Source organism: Macaca nemestrina, chromosome 5 (assembly GCF_043159975.1).
Source record: "Macaca nemestrina isolate mMacNem1 chromosome 5, mMacNem.hap1, whole genome shotgun sequence".
In the NCBI taxonomy this organism is placed as follows: Eukaryota; Metazoa; Chordata; class Mammalia; order Primates; family Cercopithecidae; genus Macaca; species Macaca nemestrina.
In genome coordinates this window covers 38,187,697-38,201,453 of record NC_092129.1, presented here as the reverse complement: position 1 = coordinate 38,201,453, position 13,757 = coordinate 38,187,697, and the positions used below count along the sequence as shown (strand labels likewise).

Sequence of the window (13,757 nt, the reverse complement as noted above, 5' to 3'; positions counted from 1 at the left end):
TGAATTCGCCTGAGGACATGAGGTGCAGGAGCAAACACTGCGAAGTCCTAAGGTACTCTTAATACCCTAATTTCTTTGAATCTATGTACTGTCTCATACTTACACCCATCATCTAATTCAGGAATCTCTCCAGGATCCTGCACCAGCCTCTTAGATCCCTCAATTTCCTCAGCCTGGCCAGAGTAACTGTTATAAAATATAAACTGGTACACAAAAATCCTCTGCTAACAAACCTTTCATTCAGTACCTACTGATCCCTGGGTAAAACTGAAATTGGTTGATGCTGTATTAAAAATCCTCATGATGTGGTCCTTGTTTATTTTTTCTTACTGTTCCTTTTATTCACTACATGTTCCAGAAACAAGACTAACTTGCAGTTCCCCGACTACACCATTCTACCCTTCTCCCTCTTGCCTGCAGTCTCTTATATATTTTCCACTTTGCTTAGATGCTCCCAATCCAGTCCTGCAAATGCTCTGGACTTCTCAGTTTTGTCCTTGGGACTTCAGCTTTGGACTCATTTTCTCCAAGAATCTTCCCTTTAAGGGCTGGTTAGGTTTCTCTGCAAGTGACTCCTCATGCCCCTGTCCTTTTCCTCTGCTAACACCCTTCATTCGTTATCTTAAGAGTCATGCCCACTGAAAAGCTAAGAACCTTAAGGGTAAGGACGGCGATGAGTTGAGGGTCAGCACTACTCTGCTGTGGTTCCGTGGAGGCTGACTTACTTGGTGGTCTCTCTACCTTTTCCAATACACACTCTTTCAGTTCTGTGTATTTTCACTGAAGGCTCACCAGAAAACTAAAATGGCAACGTCATAGCAGACATAAGGCACACAAATCTAAGATTTCATGACCACAAAGGACAATGCATTGTCCTTTAGCCATAGAGACACTGTCCCTGCAAGCTGCAATCAAAAGGCATTTTGTTGCGAGGGAAAATAATCATCTGACTTGTATAGAGTTATATGCATTGTTAGAGATTCTTTAGCATATTACGTTTGGAGATTTTTCAGATTGTGTGCTAACACAGACCTGGAAGGTTCTGTGGATGAAGGAAAACTAAGCAGTAATGGCTACTATTTTCATTAAAAGTCAGAACTTGGGCACGATGAACATTTTCCCCTTAAGGCTCTGAGAGAGCATCTTTGTTGACTGCAGTATATCCCAAGAATTGACTCTGGCCCAGTCAAATGTAGACTGCTTTGTGTAGTGACCTGTGTATTAGAACACATGTATACTTTGCCAGAATTACATCCAATAACTTTCAAAGAATATACAAAACCATGCAGAGATGTTAAATAAGGGTTATCAGTCTGGATGCAGTGGCTCACACCTGTAATCTCAGCACTTTGGGAGGTTGAGGCAGGAGGACTGCTTGAGTCCAGGAGTTCGAGGTTATAGTGAGCTATGATGGCGCCACTGCACTCCAGCCTGGGCAACAAAGCAAGACCCTGGATCAAAAAATAAATGGTTATCTTTTGCTAACTAAATAAAATCTGACACTTTAAAACTTTTTTGTGTTTGTTTGTTTCAGGGACTCAGAATCATGAACCGCACAGTTTGCAGACAGATCTGATTTTTACATGTTTTTGTGTGTGTGGCTTTAAGTAATTTCAGTCAATTAAGCCTACTAATATTGCATACTTTTTCTTTTATGAGTATAAAGCAGGCAATCACTGATTCATTGTAAACATTTTTTATCCAGACGATCATTCTCAGGTCACATATAACCTTTTTTCCATGACATCTTTGCTTATGGCCATCCTTGCTCTTTATTTTCATAAGTTATTAGGCCAGCAAATACTCCAGCTAAGAAATAAAAATTTACACAGGTCCTGTGTATGTTTTCTTCTCTCCTTTTCCCTTTCAAATATAGCTTGACCATTTTTTTTCTTTCTTTGAGACAATCTTGCTCTGTCTCCCAGGCTACAGTGCAGCAGTGTGACCACAGCTAGCTGCAGCCTCCACCTCCCAGGCTCATGTGCTCCTCCTGTCTTGGCACCATGAGTAGCTGGGACTACAGGCACACACTATCACATCTGAATATTAAAAAGAGAGAGAGGGGAGAGAGAGAGAGACACACACACACAGAGAGAGAGAGAGGTCTCTCTATGTTGCCCAGGCTGGTCTTAAACTCCTGAACTCAAGTGGTCCTCCCACCAGCCTCCCAAAGTGCTGGGATTATAGGAATAAGCCATCACACATGGCTCTCTACCACTTTAAATCTCTTCAATTCTAGATCATGCTCATGTAAGTGTTTTCCTAAAGTTTATACATTGTAATGGATGAATCAACAACACAAAAATAAATGTGTATCATGTTGGATTAATCTAAGAACTAAGTATTTTTTATCAGTAAAGAAGGACAATGCTAGAAGTGTTGGGGAAGCAGGTGCAATTTCAGAGAGGAGGACCTTTACAGCCAAGAAGGTGTTCTTTAAGAACTGAAGAAACACAGGGCATAGGTGATACAAAGATCGGGGTGAAAACCTCTTCAAGTAGAAGGAATGGCGAGTGCAAAGGGCCTGCAGCAGGTGGGTGGGTGCAGGCATGTGCCAAACACGGAGGTGGCTGTTTGGCAGTGAGTTGTGAGACAGAGGAAGGGAGAGCTCACCAGGGATGGTGCCTGTGGGCCTTACAGGCCGTTGTGAAGGTCACTGGTGTTTGTGCCAAGCGAGCTGGAAAGCCAGCTGCTGGAGGTTTCCAAGAAGAGGAGAGATATCCTCTGATGCACAGCATGGCTCTGGCTAGTGTGATGAGATATGGTGAAAGGGTGTGAGGGCCAGAGAAGGGAGACTAAGCCAGAGGCTGACGTACTTATCTAGGTGAGAAAGGATGTCGGTTCCAGCTGGGGTAGTAGTCGTGGGAGAGGTGAGAAGAGGCGGGTGCAGAAGCACAAGCTCAGATTTAGACATGGTGATTTGAGAGGTCCTTTCTTCCAAGCAGGTATATAAATAGGCAAACAAGATACAATTGTTTGGGGAGCTGGGATATGATATATATAATTTAGTCTTTCTCACAATTTCAATTTCAATGGCAACTGGATATAAGAGAAAACAAAGGAAGTTTACATATTAAATTTATTGTAAACATTTTCCATTGTTTTCTTGTAAACCAGTATTGATTTTTGGATGGTGTAAGGCTTACTAGAATGTTGCCACATAACTCCACTTAAATATCATTAATTTGGAGGCTAACATTTTTAAAGGCTGTGAATGAGCAGAGGTTGATCTGAAACTTGCGTTTGGTTTACACATGAACAACAGATTCACAAATAAAGAAATACTATACACCAGGCAATAAAGGAGCTATAAAATCTGTTACAGAAAACTACCTTTTTTTCCTCTTGGAAGATACTTATAAACTATGTCCCATATTCACCTAGAGGATACTTGCTTTAAATATTCTAATAGGTCTAAATATTTTAATTACTTTATCATTAGTGAATTGTGGCTACATTATGCATTATACTTATTTGAATGTAGCTATCTGTGTGTAAAAAATTATGCAGCTGACAACTTTTCAGGAAAGCAGCCCACTTTTAGTCGTAATTAGTGATGTTTTACTGGGTTACATCTCATTTTGCTTTAACTGAAAATTATGCAACTTAGGCATAAAAAAGAAAAGTTATGAAGACCAGAAACCTAAATACAAATTTCACATGATTTAGAACCAAGCTAAATAAACACACAAAAACTCTACAACATGGGAGGGTGAAGGAAATGAAAACAATTGCAAAGGTATTTATTGAGAAATAGTAAAGATATACATATTTTTACAAGCTTTCAATATTAATTTACATTTCTTTAAATTACGTAGGCCCCGATAATCTATACTTTACTAATACATAACAGAAACCCTTGACATTGTGAGATGTCCATAACGCTACCGTAGTTGGGAGTCAAAATGCAACTTTGGCTCATGATGCTTAAGTTTGTTTTCAAAAGAAATACTAAATGCCATATTCATTGAGAATGTAGGCTTGTCATAAACAAATGTGCTTTAAAAAAACAACTTCATACAGGAGCATGCTGTTGACACTATTCTGAATTTTAGCTCATCGCAGACTAAGGAGAAAACATTTTTAGAGACAGTTATTACCTACTTGTTGTTTGCAAACTGTATGATTCTAAAATATGTTTTTGCCTCTGAACTTGATTTACAAAATTTTGCAGGGGCATAGTGTTCTAATTGTATGCTATAATACTGTAGCCAGGCCACCTATTTTGTTACTGAAATTACGTGGTCTTGATATTTTTAAGGTGCAACACGAGATGGTTATCTTTTGTAGTAATATACCAAGCTGTATACATAAGAGCCGAAAACCCACTTTAGTTACAGAACATTTTTCAAACTGGTTTACAATAAGGCACAATAGTCCATATGTCAATAGGAGGTGGGAATGGCCAAGGGGTTCGTTTTGTGTTTGTTAGTTCAGTTTTCATTTTTCAGATTAGAAAGGAGGAGGATTTTCTGTTCCTAAGGTGGGAAGGGAAGAGTTCTATTTTGTGCATGCTCAACGTCCCATGGCCAAGCTGTGATGCTGGCTTGTGGGCCTGCACCATTGTTGTGCCAGACAAGCTGTTCTCCGTCAACCTAGCATTTAGGTTTTATGCCGGCAGCCTCTTCTGAACACAGAATCAGAAAAAGAGATGTGTGTGAGAAACTGCACGGGGTGATGCAACCAGCCAGCTTCTCTTTGCCCTTCCAAGGGGTGTTTCTTTCTGCACCTGCAGACTTAGCAGCATAAAAAGCCTTGCTTGTTTGATAGGAAAAGACTTACAAATTTATACCTAATGTCACAATTCTATCATTTAAAGAAACCAGCTATACAGTAAAGATAATTTGTTTTTATTCACAGTAATAAATACTTAAGGTTTTAGTACACAACATAATTAAGTACTGATAATCAAGGCAACACTTAAATTTTTTTAACTGCTATTTTCAATCTAAGGGCCAACAGAAGTATAAGATTTACTATCATTATTTTTATATTATTAAACGTATTCCAACTTCAATTTGCCTGGAATAGTACTTGGGGCAGAGGCAGCCAAAAGCTACAAAATTTAAAGGGTAAGTTTAAGGTTTAGATGATGAAATCACAATCTTGTACAAAATTCGGATCTCAATATCTTTCTGCCCAGTATAAACATGGCCTTAGCATTCAGTAAAGAAATACAGGTTTGTAGCCCAAAGAAATGAAATCTATTTCCACAGTGAATGTTGTAATCTGTGAGCAAAATGTAGACTTTATTGAAGCCACAGAGGCCTCAGTTGATGAACTCATGAACCAGCCTCTGGCTAGGGGCACTGACTAGTAGCCTGACTCTAGCATCCACATTATGACATTTTAAACACAGAACTGCAGGTGCAGACACCATAAAAATACTCTAGTTCTTAAAGTCTTAAATTTCCACAAGGGAAATCATGTCACAGGAAGTAAGAGGAGAACTGTATCGTGTTCCCAACATGGGCTACACACAGGGAAAAAAAACCATGCAAACACAACGATGACGGGCTCTTCTTGTAATGAATGCCATCCATTGCGCAGTAACAATACAGGCAGAAACTAACATACGCAAGTCTGTCATGAGGAGAACCTACATTGATGTATTCAGATGGAGAACCAGGTACTATTTTACTATTGTCATTTCAGTAACGCTGCCAAGATCCAACTCACTTGCTGATTTAATTTATGATGATATTCTAGGTAACATTTTCATAAACTCATTGCTTTCATCAGACGCCATCTGGGAGATCTGCCTTTCCATTACTGATGATATTATCATTTTTGCAATGGCATTGGGAATAAACACACTTAGCTTTATTTTAAGCCATGCCCACTCAATGTGAATTTTACACCATGTCCATGGCATATTCTAAAAAAGTTAATGTGATAATTGCTCATGATTTGCATGATAATGTCCTCCTCTATGCAACTTACACATATCAAAAGTCTCAACCTCAAAACCGTGCAGGTTGTCATGAATATGGCTCTTAGTTTTCTCCAGTAAAACTGTAGAAGGGGTACTTGAGACTTCTACATACATTTCACTTTCTAAGTGAAGGTCCCACAGTCTTTCCCAAACTTTCTGCTTATGGTTGGATGCGCAAATAGTTGCCTCATACAATTATTGGAATTATTAAGAACCCAAATACAACACAAGCTTTCCTTTATTGTTGTTGTTTTCTTATTGCAACAAATACTCAGTTTCTTGCTGATGCGGTAATTAAGCTTTGAGAGCTTGACTTTTAAATTTGGTCATGTTAAGAATCATCACAAAGGATTTTTTTTTTCATTATCTACAGAGATTTTAACCAAAGTTACATTGTAACACACAAATGCTGTCTTGTCTTTAAGGCACAACACATCAGTATGAACATTCTGTTTGCCAAACTTAAAAAAGAGACAATATTATATTCCCATTTCCCCTCCCACTCCCCTCCCCGACAAATGAAAGAAAAATTGCATCCACTTTGAAAGTCAGCTGCTAATAAAGTCACAGTAAATTATTTTCATCAATAATTTACACAAATTACAGGTCTAAATAGGACTGTCCTTATACAGTCTGAGTGCATTCCAATTCAGATTTTCTGGGCTAGGTAGGCTAAAGTCAGATTCAAACCTCAGGGCTGAGAAGATCTCCCAATTTGAGGAATGTTGTTGACCACCTTGTCAGACGGAGCATGTGTGTTGCTGCTTTGCCGGGGTAAGAGTTCTTTGCTAAAGCTGCTCATTCCAGTTTGGACTCATTTGGTGTGTACCAGCAACCTCCACAGATTTTTAAAAAACCCATTAAAGTGTTGTAAATATAAGACCATAGAGTTTCTTTTCTGTAGCACTAAAGTTTAACTCCATTCAGCAATCTGAATTCTTCATTCTGGAATTTTTATTCCAAATATGATTTCATCCATTAAGACAATTTATATGTGTAGAGCCAGAGGCATTGAATCACACATAAAAATTCAGTGTACTTGAAATATAAAAAATGGATCTCCGGCTAGAGAGCACAGTTACAAATACTCTAATTCCAGTGCTTGGTGGAGAGCCAGGAGGTCTGAGTGACTGGATATCCTCCAGAAGGGCATGTTGTGCTGCATGGTTAGGAGAAGGAGGGGTGGGAGAGAGAAGGGGAAGGAATGAGGCATGGAGAGAGATCACAACCATTGTCTCAATTAAGCAGCAGCACACACAGGGCTGTGTGGCCCACCCACGTTCAGGGGAGGGAGTCTAAAGGCGGGATGATCATACGTGAAGGCTTGGCAGCACCAATATGGCATTGTCAAAGTAACAGAGAAATAGATCTGAACTGGATTTTAATGATAATAATAGCAAATATTAACACTGCTTTGATAGTTTAACATTTATTCTGGAAGTATCACTACCAACATCGACATGTGGGAAAGCAAGTGGGTATCACAATCCTACCTGGCTGATGGAAAGCAAGTTTGAATCAGTGCATCTCTCCTACAGGCCTCTCTCTCAGTCAAAAATAAAATAAAACAAAATGATAAGCTTCTTAATTTTGTTAATCTAGGAAGAAAAGAGGGTGAATTCCTTTCTGTATAAAAATAATTTGAAGCAGGACTATATAAAGTAGAAAAAATGTGGGGATTATAACTTTCTTACTTGTCTGGGACAACCGATAACTTAAGCCAGTCGAGTCGACCTGGTTTATTTCACTGGCGTAGAATTGACAGAAAGTATCTAGCATACATTTTCAATGGGGAAGATATCATCCCCAAGGGGACAAAAATGAGTTCTTGTGGGGCAGAAAATCTTAGACATTACAATGGTTTGTGCCCTCCAAAGATATACTATAATAGTATACAGTACATATGTGGCATTAAAATTTCATGAAAGGGAGTAATTAGAAAAAAATTGTCTAAAGAGTCCCCACTGGCGATGATAATGAAAAAGAAAAAACACTGCACTACAGGAACTGACAAAACAAAAGCACGATTTGTAAGTTTGCGCTGATGACAACTTCTAGAATATGCACATATAAAATATTCATGTATATAAGGGAAATGAGTATACAGATATAAAACATGCAAATGATATTTTATGTGAGAACTAAGTAGCATAATAATCCTTAATGCTATATAATTCCTTGCTGCACATTACGGTAACCACCAGCCACATGTGGCTATGGAGCACTTGAAATGTGGTTAGTCCAGTTTAAAATACATAATGCATTTCAAAGACTTAGAACAAAACAAACAAACAAAGAGAAGGTAAACATGACTTCAACAATTTTTACATTAATTAGATAGCAAGACAATTATTCTGGATATACTGGGTTGACATGTTATTAAAATTAATTCTACCTGTTTCTCTTTAATTTTTTAAAATGTGGCTTCTAGAAAATTTCAAACTACATATACAGCTTGTATTAATATTATATGTTTCTGCAGAAGAGCGCAGACATTCCTATTCCTAAACTTTGATATTTCTTCTTAAATTTCTCAAACAAAGTATGGCTAGGTCAAATTAAGGCACAGAAATTCACATAGAAGTAACTTTTTTTCATTCAGCTCAGATCTATTTGTAACAACAAAACAGTACTTAACATTTCTGCACATGCGATTACTGCTACATCCAAAGAAAAGCATGCATTCTGGGTACTAGAGAAACCAACCACCTCTGCTTTAAAATAGAATAATAAGCCTTCACCATCACCAAAACTGTACGTACATCAACAACCATTTGGAAATAGCATTCTATCTGATATTCTTTTCCATTCAGGGTCATGCCTTTCCCTCCTGAAGTTTTAGGTATAAAGAAGATGGTATAACAACTGGGGAAACCAAATCTAAACATTAATGCTGTGGAAAACAGGTCGACTGGGTTAAGTTTTAATTGTCAAAAGCATACAGTGTTACTGGTTTGGAAAATTGAATTATATTAGTCCTTACCTACATATACGTGAATTTAATTTGTATAGGCTAAAAGACACGTACATTGAGCAGGAGTGGGGCTGTATTACTAATCACTGGCTGCTCTTTGTTGTGTATAACTATGGTGTCAATAAGAAACATCACAACATGGACTCACGACATTGACAAACTCCAGAAGATATTTCAGTTGAGTGTGACTGGAAGCATTTCAAGTAGTAGTCAGCAATGAAAGCCGTATTTCTTGAGGCTGCAGCCCTGACCTCATACAGGACGTGCTTGGGGCCAGTGTGCTGTCTTGGGTCATTGACACTGCTAATGAAGGCTGAGGTGTTCTGTGGGAGGCAGAGCCTGTACCTACTCTCTTAAATGTAATCGAAAAGCATGGAGATTTTCAAGTATGGCTGCCAATACTGTCACCAAACCTTCTAAAGTGGAAGTGCTTTCCTTTTCTTCATTTTGCTTGATTTAAATTGACCAGAAAAACACATCAATTCCTTTCTCTTTCTCTTATAGCCATAAACTTTTCTACAAAACTGTTCGACTGTTTTTTGAAAACAGGTAAACACTCCAGCACATGCAAGCGGCGAAGCCTTTATTAGATGATGATTTAAAATCTCCTTAGGATGCTACAGAAAACATTCTTTCTATGTAAAACAGTATAAGCTGGTATGTCATTGTTTAGAAATACTAATTCATCATTTGGCTTTGTTTTGTAAATTCTATCACTTTTATCTTGGCTAGATGATATTTTTCTATCATTCAATGAAGGCAGCAGTAGACCTTAGGGTGGAGTTGACCAACAGTCTGGTGTTGGGGGCCAATCCTGATATCACTCTTCTTTTGATGTTGAACCAACCATTTAACGGTTTTTAATTGCCTTGGTTTCTTCTTCAGAAATATGGGACAGATGAAAAGGCTTATTAAAATACTGAGGGCCTATGGGATCTTCTGAATGTGTTCAAAGCCAGCTGCTTGGCTTCAATCAAGTACCACTGGCTCACTAGAACAGATGAAACTCTTCCAGGAGATGTGAAGCACATTATGGCTAAGACAAGTTGGTACAAAAGGATCTGAGCAATACATCCCATTTCAGTAGCACTTATTAAAATCTCTTGCTGTAGTTTTTCTTCAGCTATTAAATCAGCCCTCAGCATTCCTTATCATAGAGCATGCCTACTTCCAGGCACTCACGAGGACCATATGGCATGTAGGTCTCATGAACTACTCACATGACTTTTGTATGGAGCTCCTTAATCTTTATCTCGCTATATTTCATGTGCTTAACAATGGTTATTCTCCCCCCATCTTGCAGATCCCCTGGCTCATTTATATCTGTGCACATGGTATGTGTTTTAATATATACAGATGCATCTATATAAGCATGTATATATATGCCCACACAAATATATATATTACTATATATATTTACTATGTGTACATACATTCAAACATATAAATAAATATAACTAACTTTCCCTGCATTTCCTATCAAATTTCAGGCAAAAAATGCTAAACTCCAAATGGTTTATTTGAATGTAAGTACTGACCCTCTCATGCTCTTATTGCTTTGCATCTATAAATTTAAATCATTTGTCAAGCTGCCATTGGGCCAAACTACAGAAATGCAAACAAAAAGGCTTGCATTAGAAGTATCACACCAACATTGTTTGAGACAGGTTACCTTTTTTGCTGCCTGTTCTTCTTCTACACCATCCCCAATTACAACATACACTACTTTTCTGCCAAACCTTTGCATTATTCGTTCAAAGCAACTTTCTTTTCCTGGAAGATAAACGAGATAAAGTTCAGAGTGAAGTTACCTGGTTAGCGGCATGCTCCTCATCTCGGCCATCTCCAATCACAACATAAGTTATGTTAGTGCCAAATCTGGACACTATACGCTCAAAACAGCTTTCCTTGCCTGAAAAACAATGCACTGCTTATTCTTCCAGCCACTGCATTCATTAACCTAAAGATTCATAAAGTGTTAAGTTAATGCCTCTTGAACATCACTTAAACTGGCTCACAACCTCTGGGTTTATGCAATCAACACATATTTGAATAACGTTAAGGCATTACTTAGGACAGATGATTAAACCAATGTGTTTCACACTCCAAAAATATCAGTAGGGTTAAGCATTTGACCTAGAGAATATATTAGTATGTTTTTCTCCACCACCAGAGTATTGGGGAAACTTTACAGGCAACTATAAGTTTTAACAACCTTTGTTTGTTTAATTCTGTAAATCAATTTCCAGTTGTATAGACAAGTCAGCTAAATGTGTTCTAGAGAAAAACTGAAGGTTTACTGCTAAGAAAAGAGGAAATACTAAGAAGTGAATTTACCTTGGTAAACAACTCCTTTCTTCAAGTGGATGACAGTTAGCCTGCTCAAATAACTTCTACTAAGGGTGCAGTCTGACTGGGCCACAGTACTGACAACACTGGTGTCCTCTGATTGCACTACGGGAACATCACCATGGAATTTCTACATATTCTTTGTTTTTAAAACATTGGCATTATTCTCTAAATTTCACTCCAGAATGTTCATGCAGCCATGGCTACTTCTGCCTTTTTTCTTAATCTGATGGTTCAGAACTCCAAAAAACACTAGCTTACAGGAAAAAATAAAAATGATTTTTTTTTCAGATTAAAGAATATAAGGAACTATTTGGCCAACAGAAAGAATAATGTCTTTACTAAAATAAATGTTTATTCTGCTATAAAATCATCAAAAAGCAAACTTTTCTTCTTTCTATTAGTCCTGCTGACATAAATACACACATTTAGATTAAAAATGTATGGTACTGATATCCAGGCTCTGAACTGTAGTGCTTATGACAATGTGAAATTTACTCTACGGAAGCTTGGCTCTCCTTAACTGTACTCTTGAAACAGCTGCAACTGGAGGCTCCTTTTGCCAGGGCCAACATCAGACCTCCTCAAAGCCTAGGGCAGGTTATTTTTGGTGGGGGATTTTAGGATTTTGAACTTCTCTTGTCAATGTGCCAGGGCCTAAGTTTGTTGACCTTCAAGGCATATTATACAACCCATTTATTTTCCCAAGTATTTCCTTGACAGACAATGGAATACATCAGTTTTCTTTGAAGTCTTTCAATACAGCAGAAGTTGATGAAGTTTTACTTTTGAATGTTCATTAGAAGTTGGAGTCTGCGAGAAATGCACTTAAAAATCAAAGATGGCTCCACAAACAGATATTATCTAAATAAACAAGGCTGTGGCTCTTTGATTGCTACTGCACATTTTTGGAAATGTAGATTTCCAGTCACTCATGTGTTACAAATATTCCTATTATGTTTTCTGATTCATAAAATTCTTTTAAATTTTTTCTGTAATTAAAGGCACTAGTTCAATCCATCAAAGAATCCCCTGCAAAGCCAAAATAGTATTTTTATCTTGGATCTAGATTACTGCATATGCAAGGATGCAACATTATACTCTATACTAATTAAACTATTAAACACTATGGCTAGAGATATTACATATTATTTAGATAACATGTGCTGTAATATTCTGTGAAATACAAGAATGAAATATCTATACTCAGATACTGAGTTCTTAATGTCACTAGGCAACAGTTCTCAAAATATTCATACATGTACAATGAGTTGCAGGGACTTTGTAATTTGAACTTTACCCAAATTTGTTTCATATACTAAGTGAAATTGCTGAAAAAGGGAACCATGCAGAGACACACAGATGTGGACACATTCCATACAGAGTTCAAAATAATTTCCTTACCTATTTTAGTTGCACTGTAAATATTCTCAATGGGGAAAGCACCTCCTAAACTATAGAGTAGAACCTTCGCAAGTGCTGGGATCAGCTGGGTTGTCGTTACCAAGACATTTACGCAATTACTCCTAAAATAGGGAGGAAATATACACATTTGTTTTCTAATACTAAATAACTTCTAATAGATTTAAAATTGTCACTGTGGTCTCTAAATTCCTTAATTAAAGGTCCCTTTCAATATTCATTAGCTATTGCCTATCAGCAGACAGACACTCCTCAAATAATGGCAGATTATTAAGAAGAATACACAAACCCATGACTATACTGTGATGCTTAAAGTTCTACAACATATTTTGTCAAAACAATATGCTATTAAAAGTCATACGTAGGTAAGTGTTACAGAATGAAAACATGGTAGAATGAAATAAAGCTCAGGCTTTTTAAGTTTAGAGATGTGGTTTTGATATGAACTTTCATGACTTGCACTGTGTGATATTCAGAGTTACATTTCTTTTTAAATTATAAACACTGTATATACTTGTAACAGAAAAATTTGTGAAAGACAAATATAAAGAAGAAAACAAAAAGCATTAATTATTATGTAACCATCCAGAGACAACTGCTCTCTCCATTTCATGCATTTACTTTCAGTGTTTCTGTTCACATATAGATTTTGTTTTCCCATTGGGAACATTCTATATATTCAATTTTGTATTCTACTTTATGTATTTATATCATGAGCCTATTTGTTTATATCTATTAACTATTACTTTCCCTCTCCCAACAAAACAATGTATAAAAACTACTCTACCATGTAGATGCACCAGCATTTCTTAAAGTTAAATTCAGTTGCTTAAGTGGCTTTTGATTTCTAAATATTATAAGTAATGCTACCTAAATATATTCTTACATCTTTGATTATTCTTAGACTATATTCGTAGAATAATTAGGGTCAGAGGGTAAGTTAATTTTGCTAGGGGTTCTAATACATAATTCAACAAAGCATCTGTTTTTCTGACATTCCAGGCATTTTGTGAAAACTACTGGGTTGGTGCAAAAGCAATTTTGTTTTTTGCCATTAAAAGTAATGGCAAAACTGCA

General features: G+C 37.1%; 1 protein-coding gene across 16 annotated transcripts in view; it reads right to left on the bottom strand.

Annotated features, from left to right (window-relative positions):
• Positions 1 to 5,686: 5,686 nt before the first annotated feature.
• The window catches only part of LOC105465636 (EYA transcriptional coactivator and phosphatase 4), a 280,315-nt gene continuing 272,244 nt past the window's right edge, over positions 5,687 to 13,757 (bottom strand). For 10 of the 16 annotated variants that reach the window (XM_011714173.3, XM_011714175.3, XM_024787873.2 and 7 more), the window contains 3 exons: positions 12,663 to 12,784; positions 10,582 to 10,682; positions 5,687 to 7,094 (listed from right to left, as the gene is read on the bottom strand). In XM_011714173.3, coding sequence (XP_011712475.2) covers positions 7,014 to 7,094; positions 10,582 to 10,682; positions 12,663 to 12,784 — 304 coding nt within the window. In that variant the 3' untranslated portion in view covers positions 5,687 to 7,013. The other 6 variants (XM_011714174.3, XM_011714188.3, XM_011714178.3 and 3 more) reach the window with 2 other exon arrangements.